Source organism: Helianthus annuus, chromosome 7 (assembly GCF_002127325.2).
Source record: "Helianthus annuus cultivar XRQ/B chromosome 7, HanXRQr2.0-SUNRISE, whole genome shotgun sequence".
Classification (NCBI taxonomy): domain Eukaryota; kingdom Viridiplantae; phylum Streptophyta; class Magnoliopsida; order Asterales; family Asteraceae; genus Helianthus; species Helianthus annuus.
Genome location: NC_035439.2, coordinates 108,434,464 through 108,452,255, shown reverse-complemented (window position 1 = coordinate 108,452,255; position 17,792 = coordinate 108,434,464). Strand labels below are relative to the sequence as shown.

The 17,792-nt window shown below is 39.9% G+C and overlaps 1 protein-coding gene across 1 annotated transcript; it reads left to right on the top strand.

Annotated features, from left to right (window-relative positions):
* The first annotated feature begins 5,531 nt into the window (after nt 1-5,531).
* LOC110931132 lies at nt 5,532-9,023 on the top strand. Its single transcript, XM_022174539.1, has 3 exons — nt 5,532-6,134; nt 6,399-7,265; nt 8,997-9,023. Exons 1-3 carry the CDS (start codon nt 5,532-5,534, stop codon nt 9,021-9,023), a joined length of 1,497 nt encoding a protein of 498 aa, XP_022030231.1.
* Nucleotides 9,024-17,792: the final 8,769 nt, after the last annotated feature.

The following is a 17,792-nucleotide window of genomic DNA, read 5'->3' as shown; positions in this document are numbered from 1 at the left end:
TAGTTTGTGATTCAAAACACATATTTTCATGATTTTCCTTAATTTTTTTTAGTAAATCTTCTCATTGGCTCCTCATGTTTTGGGAAGTCTACTCCTAGCCGCCTTCCACTAGAATTAAAAACCTCCTTCCTCCCACTAAAATTAAAAAGATTAAAATACGAGGTTAATGTTCTAAAGAGTGTTAATTAGACCAAAGGGTATGGGGGTCGTCCCCATCCCGTTTCGGTCCGTCTCCGGCGTCCCACACCGCCCCTGGCGGTCCGTCGACGTCAGCCACGTCCTGCTCAAGACGGCAACGACGAGCCGGATGGTGGGCCCCCTTCATTTCTTCTCTCTCTCCTTTATTATATAATATATTATATTGACTTTTATTGTGGGGTTGGGTAGTCCTCCACACCCTTGGGTAGTCACCAAGAGGATGCTCCTCCTCCCGTGATGACGTGGCGCCTACGTGGCGGGTAGTCTCCAAAGAGACTATCCATTCCATATGGGGTGGCAGACTTGGGGGTGGCCGTTTCCGTTTCTAGCTCTGCCAGGAAACTTGGTGGTGGGTTCTGTGTTGCCAGAGAAGGTAGTGGTGATGGCAGAGGTTGAGAAAATGTAGGCAAGGACTTGTTGGTCTTTTGGTGGGAAAGTAGTGACAAGAGTGTTTATAGCCAAACGGAGGAGTGATATGTAATGGTTATGGGTGGTAGGTGGTGGGTGGTGCTTGTGGCGGTGATGGTGCAATGGCGGTGGTGGTCCCAGAATGGGAGGGGGGGGGGCGTTGAGAGAGAATGAGTTTTTGAAGAGAGGAAGAAATAGGGTTGAGAGAGGGGGAGGGGGGTGGGGGGTTAAATTTTCATTTTTTGTTTTATATATTAATATATCTTTTGAATAAATGGTTTAAAGACTAATTTGGTCTCACATAGGATCATGTGATCAGATTTAACATTGAAAATTAACATTAAATGACGTAACGTGTAAACTTTTTTAAACATAAATTATGTTTTTCAATATTTTTTAAGGTAAAGAAAATCCACTAAAATGATATAATAATAAAAGTCGAAAAAAGTATAATTTACTCTTTTGAATATGATTAGTGATTTAGTTCACTTCCTTTTAGGGTGGGTAGACACTAACCTTGTACAAGGTTTTATGGTCTAGTGTAAAATTAAGAAGTTGGTTCAAGTATAAGAAACCCACCAAACTTTAGCCATCCTACCACTTTTAGTCTTGTGAAAGCAACATCCAAATAGTTTAAAACTAGTGGGAATCCTTGTGTAACGTGGCTGAAATTGGTATATACACAATATAAATATATAAAATAGTGTTTACAAAAATATACATAGAAGTTACAAACATAAATTATAAAGTTATGTTGCTTTACGGTATTGTTTTAGTATGGGTGGTATTGGTTTGGTAAAAGTTTAGATGTTACTAAAGTTGTCTCATGTATCTTAATAGAGTAATGTCGTAACATGTCGAATATGATAACGATATTTGTTCTACATCAGTCGAAAACAATAAAAACCGATGGGGTTTTCGATAATACCAATGAGAGTCTGATGTTATTTGATCGTTATTCGTTTGGTCTGTTACTCGGTATGGTTTACGATAAAAAGGGTTCATTTACAATTTTTTCATTACATAAAAATTGTATGACTTAATCCAAACAATAAAATTGTGTTTTACATCGAACTAAAACCAGAAAGAAAAAACGAAGACCTATACCAATATTTGGTCGGTATCGATTAGGTTCGTCGCGGAACTGGAACTGGCACAGTAATGGTACACGCTGCTTACAAAAATACTCCATATTTAATGAGACTCTTTTCTCAACAAAACTTCTATTTGAAATTTTGAGGAAAAAGGAGAATGATTATAACAAGGACGCCACCGGTGACCGGCAGGGAAAGAGCGGAGGAGGGGGAGGGGAAAAGGCGAGAGAGATAGATTATAACAAGGACGCCATCAGTGACTTGAAGGACAGTAATCTCAACGGCAACGTAACAAAATTCTATATCACCAATCTCCCTTCGGGGTGCAGGCCATGGGATGTCGCTGACTTTTTTAAGGTGTTCGGAGAAGTATCGGGATCTTATATTGCTAGGAAGCCAGACAAAGAGGGTAGGAAATTCGGGTTTATCAGCTTCAGAAATGTTAGTGACGTGAAAGGGATGGAACGTGCTCTTAACGGCACAAAAATGGGAGGTTCTAAGATTATTGCTAATATTGCCCGTTTTGCCAAAGAAAATACGGGGCTCTTCTCGGGAAGCAAGAAAGATCCTTCAGGTTTCGGTATGGGGCCATATATTCCTCCGGTCATCAATATTTCAAAGAATTATAAGGAGTCGGATCGTGGGAAAGGTAAGCTCATTAGTGAGTTGTTCAAGAATGATATTCCTAATCCGGTAGTCAAGGGTTCCTCGGCTGTGGAGAAAGCTACTGTCATTGATCTTGCTGATAACACGCTTGCATTCAGGGAATTGATCTGTAACGCTTTGGTGGGAAGATGTATTGATCTCACGACATTGAGAAAATTAAATTCTTTTTTGGCGGATAGTAATATCTCGGGGGTTTCCCTTAGCTACTTGGGAGGCCTCTCGATGCTCTTGAAGTTCGATGATGAAGATAGGTGTTCCAATTTTCTGCTCGAGCATGACAGGTGAAAACCATGGTTCAGTAGCTTAGACCCTTAGATCGGTCAATCTCTCCCATTGGAAAGACTGGCTTGGATTAAGATTTTAGGTGTTCCTTTGCACCTGGCAGACAATAACGTCTTGAACAATATCGCTGAACATTTCGGTAAGATTGTGCACGGTGCTCAGTTGGAAGCGGAGGACGGGAATTTAGCAGTTTGTTGTGTCGGGCTGTTGGTTGGCGACGGAGAAAGGATTCTCGAAAAGGTGTCTCTGAAATGGCAAAATAAACTGTTTAGAGTATGGATAGAGGAGGAACTGAATGAATGGGCTCCGGATTCGGTGGGTAAAGTTTTAGTTCGTAAGGAGGCTATGGAGTATCCGATGTCTGATCGGATTGATATTGATCGGAACAAGGACTTTTCCGGTGATGTTGGAGGTAACGGTCAGGGATGTTCGTCAAACCCACAGCAGGAAAACGAAAAGTTGCATACAGAAGTTGAAAAGTCTCCAGACATTAATGTAAACATTATTCCTTCCGGTAAATTTATTGATGGCAGAGATGAGTTATTAGGAGGAGAAAAAGATGGACAAGGTGGAGGTTCCAATAAGTCCAATTTGCATGGGAACTCGGCGGCGGCATGTGGGGAGTCTTTTATCATAGTGGTGGTGGAATTGTTAATAAAGAAAAGTCCCTCACCGGATTGAATAGGACAAAAAAGAAACCATTTAATATTATGGTGGATAAACATCCTAAAAAACCCCAGTCGGTGAGCCCAATTAGAAACAATAGGCCCAGGAAGAGAACTAGATTGGATATGGTGGACCCTTTTTTATTTCCGATAGGAGACAACTCCAAGGATATTAATAATTCGGATAAAGGGGATTCTAGTAATTGGAGCTTCGATCTGAATAGAAGGTTATCTTCTGGTGGTAGTGATCCGGATAGCTCAGCAGGGACGACGTTGGTTAATGATACCCAAGACAGAGGAATAGATGAAGGGGTATCTCAAGAGGAGATGGAAGAAACGATTCGAATTGGTAAGATTATTGGGGCGGACCTTACTGACCACAGGATCCTGGTGGAAGAATCATTGGCTAAAGGAGGAATTAATGAGGTTAGACAATGAACTTCCTTTCTTTGAATGCAAGAGGGATTGGGGGTTCGGTTAAAGAAAGATGGATTAAAGATCTTAGGGTGACCAATAAGATTGATTTTTTGCTCATTCAAGAAACCAAACAGGAAGCTATGTCAGGGTTTTGTCTGAACAATTTTTGGGGTAATCAAAATTTCGGGGTGGAAGTTGTGGAGTCGACTGGTCTTTCAGGAGGTCTTTTGAGTATGTGGGACAGAGATGTCTTCGAGGCAGTGAATTTTGTTAAGGAAATGAATTTTTTGTTGGTAAACGGAAAAATAAAAGGTTCGTTAGAAGAAATCAATGTTGTTAATGTTTATGCGCCGCAAAAGACCGCGGACAAACTTGTTGTATGGAACAATTTAAAAGCTATTATGGAAGTGTTCCAAGGTATGTGGGTTGTCGGTGGGGATTTCAACGCTGTTAGAACTCCTGAGGAACGTAAAAATTCCGGATTCAAGAACGCCTGTGCGGAGAACTTCAATGAATTCATTAATTCGTCGGGCTTGATGGAATATGAGATGAAAGGAAGGAAGTACACCTGTGTTAGAAATAACGGCAGAAAATTGAGTAAGATCGACCGGTTCTTAGTTTGCCCGGAGTTCCTTTTCAAATGGCCTGATGCGTGCCTAAGGGGTTTGCATTCGGGTTTCTCAGATCACTATCCTCTGGTTCTCAGAGTCAGAAAGAAGAACTTTGGTGCGAAACCATTCAGGATCTTTAATTCTTGGTTTGAGGAAGAGGGTTTTAAGGAAACGGTGGAAAAGTCGGCAAATTTGCAGGTTGTTAGTAATGGGGCTGCTGATTTTGGTCTCATGAAGAAATTTTTGAATATTAGAAATGCTATTAAGGAGTGGAAGGCCAAAAATTTGAAACAGAAAGGGGATTTAATTAATAGAACAAAAGAAGAAATTGAGGAGTTAGAAGAATTAATGGAAGATCGGCTCTTAAGTGAAGATGAGGAATGGGCGTATATGGAAAACAAAAAAATTATGTTGGAACATGAAGAAAAAATTTGTTCGGATTTAAAACAAAGATCGAGATGGGCTCTAGATGGAGATGAAAATTCGAAATTCTTTCACGCTCACATTAACATGAGGAAGGTGTCTAATATGATTCCGGGCCTTATTATTGGGGGGAGATGGATTGATGATCCGACGAAGGTTAAGAAAGAAGTCATGAAGTTCTTTAGAGAGAGATTTAAGGAAGAGGTTAAAGTTAGGCCGGTGTTATCGTGTAGTAATCTCAATAGGTTGGCGATTGAAGACAGGGAGTTTCTCGTGGATCCGTTCACGGCTAGTGAGATCAAAGACGCGGTCTTTGATTGTGGCGAGGATAAGGCTCCTGGCCCAGACGGGCTTAATATTAGATTCATTAAGAAGTTTTGGGGGTTGTTCGAATGTGATTTTAAGAAAGTGCTGGATGAATTCTTCGTTAAAGGGAGTATTAGTATCGGTTGTGGATCTTCTTTCATAACGCTTGTGCCAAAGATTAAGGATCCGGTGGACCTAATAAATTATAGGCCAATTAATTTGATTGGTATCATTAGCAAGGTGATCTCGAAGGTTCTAGCTAATCGCCTCAAGAAAGTCATTGGCTCGGTAATTTCGGACTCTCAGTCGGCTTTCATAAAGGAAACTTTATTCTCGATGGGCCTCTTTTAATAAACGAGATCACTAATTGGGGAAAAAAATACAAGAAAAAGGTGTTTTTTCTTAAGATAGATTTTGAGAAAGCATATGATAATGTTAATTGGAAGTTTTTGTTAGATACTATGAAGCAGATGGGTTTCCCGGATAGGTGGTGTTTGTGGATTAAAGGTATCTTGGAATCGGCTAGGTCCTCGGTTTTAGTTAACGGATCTCCGACTTTCGAGTTCCAATGCTCCAAAGGGTTACGTCAAGGAGACCCTATCTCACCGTTTCTTTTTATCATGGTTATGGAGGTGCTTTCGTGTATGATTGAAAAAGCAAGAAGTGAAGAGGTGGTCACGGGCATTCAAATTCCAAATGGTCCTTGTGTTTCTCATTTGTTCTATGCGGACGATGCGATCATCCTTGGGGAGTGGTCGGAGTTGAATATTAGGAATGTGGTCCGTATTCTTCGGGTTTTCAATATTTGTTCCGGTTTAAGAATTAATCTAGAAAAGTCTAATATTTTTGCGGTGGGGGTGCCTTCGGCTGAATTGGATTCTATGGCTAATTGCGTGGGTTGTTTGGCGGGAAGTTTTCCGTTCAAATATCTCGGTCTTATGGTTGGGGCGAACATGAATCGGGTCTGCAATTGGAAACCGGTTTATGATGTGTTCGACGCTCGGTTGGCCAAATGGAAGGCAAAGTTGCTTTCCGTTGGAGGTCGGATTACTTTGATTAAAGCGGTATTGGAAAGCATTCCCAATTAGTATTTTTCCATTTACAAAGTCCCGGTTCAAGTTGTTAAGGATTTAGAAGCTAAAATAAGGAACTTTCTGTGGGGTGGTGAAGAGTCGGTAAAAAAGCTTCATTGGGTTGCTTGGTAACGGGTGACTCTTCCGAAAAAAAATGGTGGGCTCGGTCTTAGTAAGCTTAAAAACATCAATACGGCGTTATTATCCAAATGGGGATGGAGATTCTTGGTTGATAAAGACAAATTATGGAATAAGACCATTGAAGCTTTACATTCGGTGAGAAACGGTGGTGTGTTTCTTCCTGCTAAAAAATCCCTATCAGGAGTGTGGTATAATATTGCTCCGGTTTTATGTAAAACTAACATTAACGGGACCCCATTAAGAAGCTTTTTCAAAGCCTCGGTGGGGAACGGCAGTTCGACGGCATTCTGGTTGGATCCGTGGGTCTGCAACAGACCTTTAAAAGAGGCATTCCCAGCTTTATTTCAGCTCGAGATGGATAAATCTTGTAAGGTCAGTGTGTGCTTTGGCCTAAATCAGCGGTTCATTTGGAGATGGAGAAGACCGTTATCGTCTGAAACGGAAGTCAATGAGCTGGTGAATCTTTGTTCGCTAATGGTTCAGGTAACTTTGAGTCAGAATATAGATAAATGGGAATGGATCGGTGCCGCGGATAAGGAATTTAGCGTCAAGGCTGTAAAGAAGCTCCTCGATTCAGACAGGTTAGGCTTGGAGAATTATGTGATTGAAGATTGTAAATGGATTCCGAAAAAATGCTCTATTTTTATTTGGAAAGCTGAGATGGGAAGAATAGCGACAACGGATGAACTAAGGAAAAGGAATATCGATGTTGGAGATTCGGGTTGCTGTCTTTGCGGGGAGGTAAACGAAAGTATCGAACACATATTTACTGGGTGTTCGGTTGCTTCTATGTTGTGGTCCTTTATTAGCAGCTGGTGCAAGTGTCAAAACTTCATGATTTTCTCGTTCAGAGACTTAATCGAAGTTCACAACCATGTGGGGTTGAGTGGTCAGAAAATTGAAGTGGTTAAAGGCCTTATTCACATCGGTTGCTGGAGCTTATGGAAAATAAGGAATGAAGCGAGATTTAATAACAAACCGGTGAGTTTAGAGTTTATTATTAGGGAGGTTAAAAATATTGGTTTTTTGTGGTATAATTCGAGATCCAAAAAAGGGCCTGTCCTTTGGTCGGACTGGTGTAGATTTGTAAATATGTAACTTGTTGTTTTGAGGGGCTGCCTCGGTTTAAGGCTGCGTTTCGTTTGTGAATGAAGTTTACTTTTCATAAAAAAAAACAATGTTGCAGTTGAAAGGTGTTTTTTGGAAAATCATGAAAATATCGATTTGATCAAGGAAATTAGCAAAATAGACTAGACTTTTTGAAATTACAAAGATATGCGTTTGACTTTTTTATTTTTGATTTTCAATAACATCCACCAAAGTGCCATCTCTCACTAAAAAAAGTCTTAATTTTTTTTAATGGCCAACGAAACCTACAAATGAGTTATTGGCGAAATTCAACACATCAGGATACACTCATCTTCCGAACCGGGGGAACCCTCACCAAGGGCGAAGCCCGTGAACACTCGCCCGAAGGCAGGACAGTGCGGTAAGGTAAAACCGTTCAGTTCATGGATCGAACTAGCGATCACCACCTACTTGCCTAGTCTCCCATCATCACCAGGTGCCGCAGAAACTAAACGATGGGGGAAGGAATTGAAGGTGCGTCACTTGGAACATCAGGTCTCTTCCTCACCACTCCACTACTAGCTCATTGGCAAAAACAAGAGTCTCAATTAAACATCAAAATGAAATTTCTTGTGTCATTTTTGAATCTCTTGCACCATGTTTTAATATAAAAGAAATCATTAATGTAATTTGTCTAGCGAGCAACAGTTTGGATTTGTAGCGCCAAAATGTTAGAATTTTTTGCGCCTTTTTGAATCTGATCGGCCAAGTGATACAAGTGAGATAGAAATTTGATGGGGCAAACGACATTTCCCCCACCCTAGTTTATCGGTCATTTTAAAACGCCAACGTTATTTTGTTAGTTTGTGATTCAAAACACATATTTTCATGATTTTCCTTAATTTTTTTTAGTAAATCTTCTCATTGGCTCCTCATGTTTTGGGAAGTCTACTCCTAGCCGCCTTCCACTACAATTAAAAACCTCCTTCCTCCCTCTAAAATTAAAAAGATTAAAATACGAGGTTAATGTTCTAAAGAGTGTTAATTAGGAGTCAGTGTGGCAGCAGTGCTAAGTATATCATGAGGGCATGCTAAGGTCAACGAATGATAGTGACTTTGTAGGGTTCCAACCTTCATCATGGCTTTAGAATCATTCATGATCTTAATAAATCACTAATATTATCGTGGATACAGCAGGAAGAATGTAGACAGTGATAATAACTGGAAATAATTCTGGAATCATATATAGGACATTAATTTGTTAGTTAATACAAAAACTAGATCCATCTGTTAGAACAAAGGTAATGGTAGTACTATCTTGATGTACCCTGATCTCAATTAGTTAGTCTCACGAGATATATTCTCACATGTGTTATTGATCAGATAATCTAGTGGTTTTGATCAGTGGCGAAGCTTGAAAAAAAAGTTCGAGGGGTCGAAAAGTAGCGGATCTAAAAAAAAATTTCTATCGCGTAGTTTCGAGGTGTATGTTCGGGTCGGACGTCGGTAATTCGATTCGGGTTGGGTCAAACATTAATATCAAATAAAAAACGTTCTCAAACATTAAAAAAGAAGTTATCATTTTATTCTTCTGGTCGATGTCCCAAGTAAACGAATTTGAGTTTTTTTTTTTTTTTTTGATAGGGTGGGCTTTTAAGTTGGGCTATATAATGATTTGATTTGGGTTATATAATATACATTATAGTATTCTATCGAATAGAATGATTTGGGCTATAATATTTGGACTAATTAAATATTTTATTTAGGCTATATAAATAAAAAAAATTAAACCGGGGGGGGGGGGGTTGAAAACGTATAAACCTATTTTTTTTATAAAACCGGGGTTCGAAAACGTATATACCTACAAAATCCTATACGAAACGTACATATATAACACTACTGACCGAAAAGTTCGGGGGGGCGGGCGCCCCTCCCCGCCCTTTAAATCCTTCGCCAATGGTTTTGATATATGGTTCTCAATCGAACCTACATAAACCCAATATGTGTGTGTCTATATTCTTTTGAGATCCATCGTTGTGTTGAGAACTACAAAAGTCGTATCACTTGTACAATTTTTTAATGTAATACATAAGGTCGTCACATAACCGCCTACCCCATTATTTCATTAAATCATCAATGCATAACAAGTGTTTTATGTGATTTTTACTGGTTCTAAAAAGAACATGTCTCTATAGATACATATATGGGCGTTGGCCGGTTATGGTGGTAGTGGGAGCGGGTCGGCAGTGTTAGCGACCTAGCGTCGATGATCGGACGTTAGCAGTGGAGGCGATTTGGCAAAGCAATGGCTGTGATAATAAGCACAACAACGGTGTGTGGCGATGAAGATCAGCGATGGTCCAATTGATAGTAGTGTCGACTAAGAGGGCTGCAACAATAATCGATCAGTAGAAGCGGTTGATCACCAGTGGCAGCGGGTTGGCTACAATGTTGGTGAGCTAATTACTGTCACACCCTGGCTTTGCGGAAGCGTGGGTTTATTTGGTGTGACTTCTTAATTAATCACAGCAAAGCTATATGAAAGTAAAACCATGCAGATCATCCATTGGTTCATGTTTTAAAATAAAAGTACCACAACATAGTTTTAAAATGTCGACACATGCAGCGGAATTACAACATAACAATATAAAAACATTGTTCAGAAGACATAACCACAAACATGAAACAGACGCAGTTTAAGAACTGTGACTCGTCCAGGTAAAAGCCACAACCCCTAAACTTGGATGACCCCATAACTCTTACGCAGCGTGAAAACGTAGCATACCGTGCCAGATCCTTAATTCCCTGAAATACATGTAAGTTGGAAAAATCAAAAAAAATGTTGAGCGAGTTCATGTGTAAGTGAGTATGTAAAACCTTTGTAATATGAAAATCCCTGGTATGTAGCAAATAAGGAAATAAAGAGATCACCAATGGTTTGCAAGGCCATTGATATGTGTGAAGTGCAGTAGGAAAACTCAAACCTAGCAGATTTTTGCGTCGGGTACCAAGTCACCCCGAGGTCCGTACTGTTGGGCCTGGGGCAGGGCTCGCTACACCCAGATAGATCTACCGCTAAAGACCCTCGGTCCTACAATGAGGATTAATGGCCTCCAGTTCCCGCCTACCCACTCACATGATCTAAGTAGTAACCCTCCTTACGCTAATCATACCATGTAAAAAGTATTTGTAATCATAGTAACATGTATTTCACCCCCGAAGTATAAAAACTGAAAACAGTTAAGAGAAAAGGGGGGGGGGGGACATGAACTCACAGAAGTGCGTCTCGAAATAGTAATCTCCCAGTCAACCTGCTGAGTGACGACCTACACGTACTAACTTCTATTAGACGGACGACCGTGCCTTGGCTTAAGGTTTACGTTTTTATGAAATAGTTAGATAACTATTTCGTATTTACACTTCTTAATTATTTGGTAATTATCCTTCCCAAGGATGGGGGTTTTAATACATGTGCGTTTATATAATTTCAAAATATATTATTAAGTCTCACTTAATAAAATATATTTTAATTCATTTGTCTAAAATATTCCACTTCCAAAATATACATATTTTTCCCAAAAATATTATATTTTATTTCATACAATTTTCCAAAATAATACTTTGATCAAAATACGCATTTAAGAGTATTTTCTGAAAATACATAAGTTACAATTTTAGAGTTTGTGTGGTAATAATAATACCGGTGTAACTTAAATTTTTATTGTGAGGGCGTTAGTATTATTTTGGAGTCGTTACTGTTCAGTGTATTCTAGTAATATTATTTTTACCCCAAAAAAATAATATTTATGTAGTTCACAAAATAATCATAAAATTCTCACAAGTGTTACTGTGAAAAATATGTATTCTAAACATATATATTTAACAAGTTTCATTTATGAAAATTCCACCTCCTACACTTGGAAATTTTGTAATAAAAATCATGGCGAATTTTATTTGGGAAAACAAGTTAAAAATATATTCACAACACTTGTTACAAAAATATTTCCAAGTGTTATATTTCTGGAAAAATTTCACCAGAGTTTCCTCTGTAACTGGAGATGGCCACACTTACTAGCGTATCATTTTCTTTTCAAATTCAATCAACAATTTTTCCATCATCAACAAACAATATTCAAATATCGAACTAGTCAAAACAAGTATAAATCGCAAACACATGAACTTGTAAGTTGTGTAAAATACGTCGTAATCTTCCCAACATTTTTAGTAGATCTTTCTATTTTTAAAAATAAAATCGGTTTCTTGAAAACTTTATTTTCAAAGAACATGTAACTTTACAACTTCTTAGTCAAAAATTACGAAAATACTTCTTTGTTAAAACCTTTTGTCACACAAGTGTTTACACACTTGTTTGTTCACAAAATGCTTTTGTTTCAAGAAAGATCTGGCTTTTAAACATGATTTGCATCTTACACTTGGTTCTTTGGAAATACCACTTGTAGATCTTTAGATCTACTAGTTTAGAATTCCAATTTACAAGAAAAACTATTTTTACACAAGTTCATGTTTATGTATGAAAGGGTTCGTCATCTTGTATCTTTCCTACTTAACATATTGCTAGTTCATGTTCTATGAACATGATCTAGCGTGGTTAGATGACGATCCGTTCCACTACTAGCAACCAACAACATAAAATAACCATAACTAAACAAGATTCATAAGTTTTACACCATTATTTTCTTTTTAACCATCTTGTTCATCATTCTTACAAGACTTTTAGATTTGATCTTTAGTGTTCATGATTTTTATCCGTTAAATCTCTTATTAACCACTTTAAACATGAACAAGAGAGTGTTTAGAAGCACTTACAACTAGCTCAAGGCTAGGGAAGAATCAAAGTGAAAACTAGGTGGATAAAAGCGATGTAGAGAGGTCCTTGTGATTCCGTAAGCACCGGGTCTCTTTGTATGAACTCTTGCACCTTAGGATGTTTGTAGAATGAGTGAACAAGATTTGAATGGTGGGTGGATGTGGGTGATGGGTTTCGGCCGACTTCAAAGAGAGGAGAGGGAGAGATGAAATTTTTGTGTTGTTGATGTAAATGAAATGGTAACCTTATGGTCCTACTTATAGACCATATTAGTGCTTTAACCATGGTGTAATATGTAAGCTTGATATGAGACATGCTTGATTAAAATAATCAAATGTGTAAGGGTGTGTCCCACATGGGGACCGATTCGGTCAGGGGGGGGGTATTTAGTTGGAATTTAACTAGATAGTTTAGTGATTGTTATGTTTAGTTAGGTGATTAAATTAGTTACTAGTGTGTTATGTGTTATAACGGGTGTTAGGGTATTCGGGGACCCTAACTGGCTCAGGAAAGGAAAAACAGTGTCATTGTCAATATTTTTATGTTCCGGGTAAAGTCCGGTTGTTCGGTTGGATACTGATCCGTTAAAGTGCTTAATAAGTATTTAAAGTGTCTTTAATATTATTTTTAGTGACACAATGAATTCCCGACACTTTGGAAAGTGTCTAGTATTATTTTCCCATGTTTTTCCACTTTACTAGTCATATTAAATGCTGAATTTTGTATTATAGTGCATAATTTTGCAATTAGAACTTGTTTTAGGCACATCTGGCCACTATAACTATCACCTAGTGACGCAATCCTACAATCCTCACCTCCCTACACTCCCTACTAGTGTAGTAAACTATTCCCGACTCATATTGGCCTTAGAGACAGTGTCTGTCTGGTGCTGGCTATGTCAGTACATTTACTGGGTTATCCGTTCATTGTGCTACTGTGCTATTGTGCATCAAGTTTGTCACTATAGTTTGTATGTAAATAATGGAGTGACAGTTAATAAAGTATGATGCATGTATGTATCAGAATTCAAGTAGCAGTTTAACCACAATTGTAAGCAAGCACAGTAATTAAGCATTAATTAAATATTAATTAATTCGTACGGATACCTGATTTGGTGAGGGTTGTCACATTCTCCCCCCTTTAGAAAAATTTCGTCCCGAAATTTTAGGTTCTGCTTCTAGTTGCAGGGGTCTTGGGAAATAAGTGAGAGTATTTCTCTTTCATTCGGTCCTTACGCTCCCAGGTGTATTCTGGACCGTATCTTGCATTCCAACGAACCTTGACGAGTTTGACACTGCTCCTGCGGGTTTTGTTTACCTTCCAATCCGTAATCTCAACGGGTTCTTCGACAAAATGGAGTGTGTCGTCAATATGAATCTCGTCTGCGGGAATGACAACAGTATCTTGCGTTGGACTCTTTATCAGATTTGCTACATGAAATGTATCGTGAACACCGTTCAGCTCGGTAGGTAAGTCCAACTTTTATGCTACTAAACCAATTCTTTCCAGAATCTTGAATGGACCAATATATCGCAGATTCAATTTTCCACGCTTCCCGAAGCGTGCCACACCCTTCCAGGGTGATACTTTCAACAATACCATGTAACCTACCTCAAACTCTAGAGGTTTCCTTCTTCGGTCCGCATAACATTTCTGACGATCGCGAGCCGCCTTGATGCGATCTCGGATCTATGCGATCTTATCTGTGGTTTCCTGGACCACATCAGGACCAACCAATTGTCTATCACCTGCATCAGACCAACATAGCGGTGATCTGCACTTGCGGCCATATAGAGCTTCAAATGGCGCGGCTCCAATACTGGTGTGGTAGCTGTTGTTGTATGAAAACTCGACTAATGGTAAATGTTTATCCCAGCTACCACCCAAATCTATAACACATGCTCTCAGCATATCTTCCAAAGTCTGTATCGTCCGTTCGCTTTGTCCATCGGTCTGTGGGTGAAATGCAGTGCTCAAATTCAATTGTGAGCCAAAAGCTTCTTAGAAGGACTACCAAATCCTTGACACAAACCTTCCGTCCCTATCAGAGATGATCGAGAGAGGCACTCCATGACGTGCAACGATTTCCCTCATGTAAATTTCAGCCAATTTGCTCGTGTTATCTTTCTCTCTGATTGGTAAGAAGTGCGCAGATTTCGTTAATCGGTCCACTATTACCCAAATAGTGTCATGACCTCTTGGCGTTCTTGGCAACTTCGTTATAAAATCCATTGAAATTTGTTCCCATTTCCACTTGGGAATCTCAGGTTGTTGCAGAAGTCCTGAAGGCTTCTGGTATTTAGCTTTCACATTAGCACACGTTAAACACTTGCTCACATAAACAGCAACGTCACCTTTCATCCTAGGCCACCAATAGTTATCTTTAAGGTCCTGGTACATCTTATCCGCTCCTGGATGGATAGAGTACCGCGATTTGTGAGCTTCATAAAAAATAACCCTTCTCAAACCACCAAACAGAGGAACCCAAATCCTTTTCATGAAGCATAACGTTCCTTCCTCGTTTGGTATTAACTGCTTCTCCATCCCACGGAGATATTATTCTTCAATGTTTCTTTCCTTAAGTGCTTCTTTCTGCGTGGCACGAATGCGCAGAGAAAGATCTGTCTAAATAATCATCTCCAAAGCCCTAACCCTTATGGGCTTGATCCTCTCTTTTCGACTTAGGGCATCGGCGACCACATTCGCCTTCCCTGGATGGTACTTGATCTCGCAGTCGTAATCGTTCAACAACTCGACCCAACGTCTTTGTCTCATATTTAGCTCTTTCTAGTCGAATATGTGCTGCAGACTCTTATGATCTGTGAAGAGTGTACATTCCGTACCATATAGATAATGTCTCCAGATCTTCAATGCAAATATCACTACGCCTAGTTCCAAGTCATGCGTGGTATAGTTCTTTTCATGTACTTTCAACTGGCGCAAAGCGTAAGCTATAACTTTCTGGCGTTGCATCAACACGCAACCCAAGCCTTGTCGTGAAGCGTCACAATATACCACAAAATCATCAGTTCCTTCCGGTAGCGCTAAGATCGGCGCATTGCAGAGCTTGTCTTTTAACAGCTGAAACGCTTCTTCCTGTTTGATTCCCCAATCAAACTTCTTATCTTTCTGCGTGAGGAGTGTCAGTGGTTGAGCGATTTTTGAAAAATCCTCGATGAACCTTCGATAATACCCAGCCAAACCTAAGAATTGACGAATCACGGTTGGCGTCTTTGGGGTTTCCCAATTCTTTATCGCCTCAATCTTGGTGGGCTCCACATGAATCCCATCCCCATTCACTACATGTCCAAGGAATTGGACTTCACGCAACCAAAATTCGCACTTCGAGAATTTGGCATACAACTGTTTCTTTTTCAGCAACTCCAGAATGGCTCTTAAATGCTGTTCGTGTTCAGCCTTCGACCTTGAATAAATCAAAATATCGTCGATAAACACAATCACGAACTTGTCGAGATACGGCTTGTAAACTCTATTCATCAAATCCATAAAAACTGCAGGTGCGTTTGTCAACCCAAACGGCATAACTATGAACTCGTAATGTCCATAACGAGTCCTAAAGGCTGTCTTCGGGATACTTTCCTCTTGTATCCTTAGCTGATGGTAACCTGATCGCAAATCGATCTTCAAGTAAAAGCTTGAACCTTGCAACTGGTCAAATAGATCATCGATCCTTGGCAGAGGATACCTGTTCTTGATTGTTAACTTGTTCAACTCCCGGTAGTCAATGCATATACGAAAACTACCGTCTTTCTTCTTAACAAACAGAACTGGAGCTCCCCAAGGTGAGAAGCTTGGTCTGATAAATCCTTTGTCTAACAACTCTTGGAGTTGTGTCGACAATTCCTGCATCTCAGACGTGGCAAGTCGATATGGTGCCTTAGCCACAGGCGCGGCGCCTGGAACTAAGTCAATGTGGAATTCCACTTGCCTTTGGGGTGGCAATCCTGGCAAGTCCTCTGGAAAGACTTCAGGATATTCCATCACGACAGGGATGTCTTCGATCTTCGGTTCAGCATCTTTCTTATCCACGATGTGTGCCAGGAAGGCAGCACATCCCTTTTGTAAACACTTTCAGGCTTTCAGGCAGCTGATGATTCTCAAAGGTGTATCGCGCTTTTCTCCATGAACCACAATCATTTCCCCATCTTCTGTTGGGATGTGAACGAACTTTTCGTGATAAACAATCTCTGCCTTGTTGCTCGACAACCAATCCATTCCTACTACCACGTCCAAGCTTCCCATCTTGACTGGTAGTAGATCCAAAGTAAACTCACGCTCTCCCAACTCGATTACACATCCTCTGACAACTTCATTAGCTTCAACCAGCTTTCCATTAGCCAATTCAATCGAGTACGGGATATCTAATTTACTAGCGGCTAACCCAAGCATATTCTTAAATTCTAACGACACGAAGCTATAACCGGTAACAGTATCAAACAAAACGGATGCAAAGCGTTGGTTTATAGGGAACGTACCAGTAACAACATTGGGATCCTGGCACGCTTCCCTCGCCTCGATGTTAAAGACTCTTCCACGTGCTTGGTTCAATTCCGGGCAGTTTCTCTTAAAGTGTCCAATGTCACCACAGTTAAAACAGCCAAGTTTCAGCCCGTTTCCACCTCCATTCCCAGCTTGATTGTTGTTTTGATTTCGGTTCACATTACCCGCTTGATTCGTGTTAGGGGAGGATTGTCCAATGATCAGTGATCCTCAAATGCTGTTGGGTTTAGTGATCCTCACTTCTGTCTGACTTAGTGATCCTCAGGAGTATTGCAGGATCAGGATCATGGATCATCGTAAGGATCCTTATACTAACGATTGTCTGCTTTGAATATGATGTTGTTTTGCAGGAGTACGAGCTTGGACTTGGTCTTGGCGATATTCCTGGAGTATATTCCATGTTTATTCCGCACGTGCATGGCTGAAGTGGACGTTATGGAGTTCGTGGAGGACTTGCACCAATTGCGGAATGTTTGTTAGCTTAGATATTTTCCATTTTTAAAAGGGATAGCGAGTTAAATAGAAACACTTGGCTAATTTTAGCTTAACACATAAACTCGTAACTGCTCTCACCAGCTCTTGACAATTCACTTGGCGATTACACACTTTTTTGCACATTACACTATAGTGATCCTTGTAATTAGCTCGCTATCATCCAAAGTTGTAATACATTTCTTGTTTAATCTGAGTTGGTGATCGGTAGTTTCCATCACCCGAGGTTTTTTATGCCGGAGATCATTTATTGATCAAGGGCTTTTTCCTCGTATAAATCTTTGTGTCACTTGTTCATTACATTTCAGAGTGATCCTTAATATTGTTCATTGATTCAAGCATCATACCTCACAACAGAAAGTTTGGTTGCATTATCATTGCTTCATTTTTGACCAAAACAGTTTGGCGCCCACCGTGGGGCAATTGGTGCTTCATTCCTAAGGAATTCTTGTTTCTGTGATCATTTCGGTTCGTTACAACCAAGCAGATGGCTTCTTCAGCGAAGAACACTTCAAGTGCAATGTCTGCGGTCAATTCATCCCAGGGCGTTCCTCCTTTGCCTCCACCACCTTCTGGATCCCAGAAGAATGCTGAAAAAT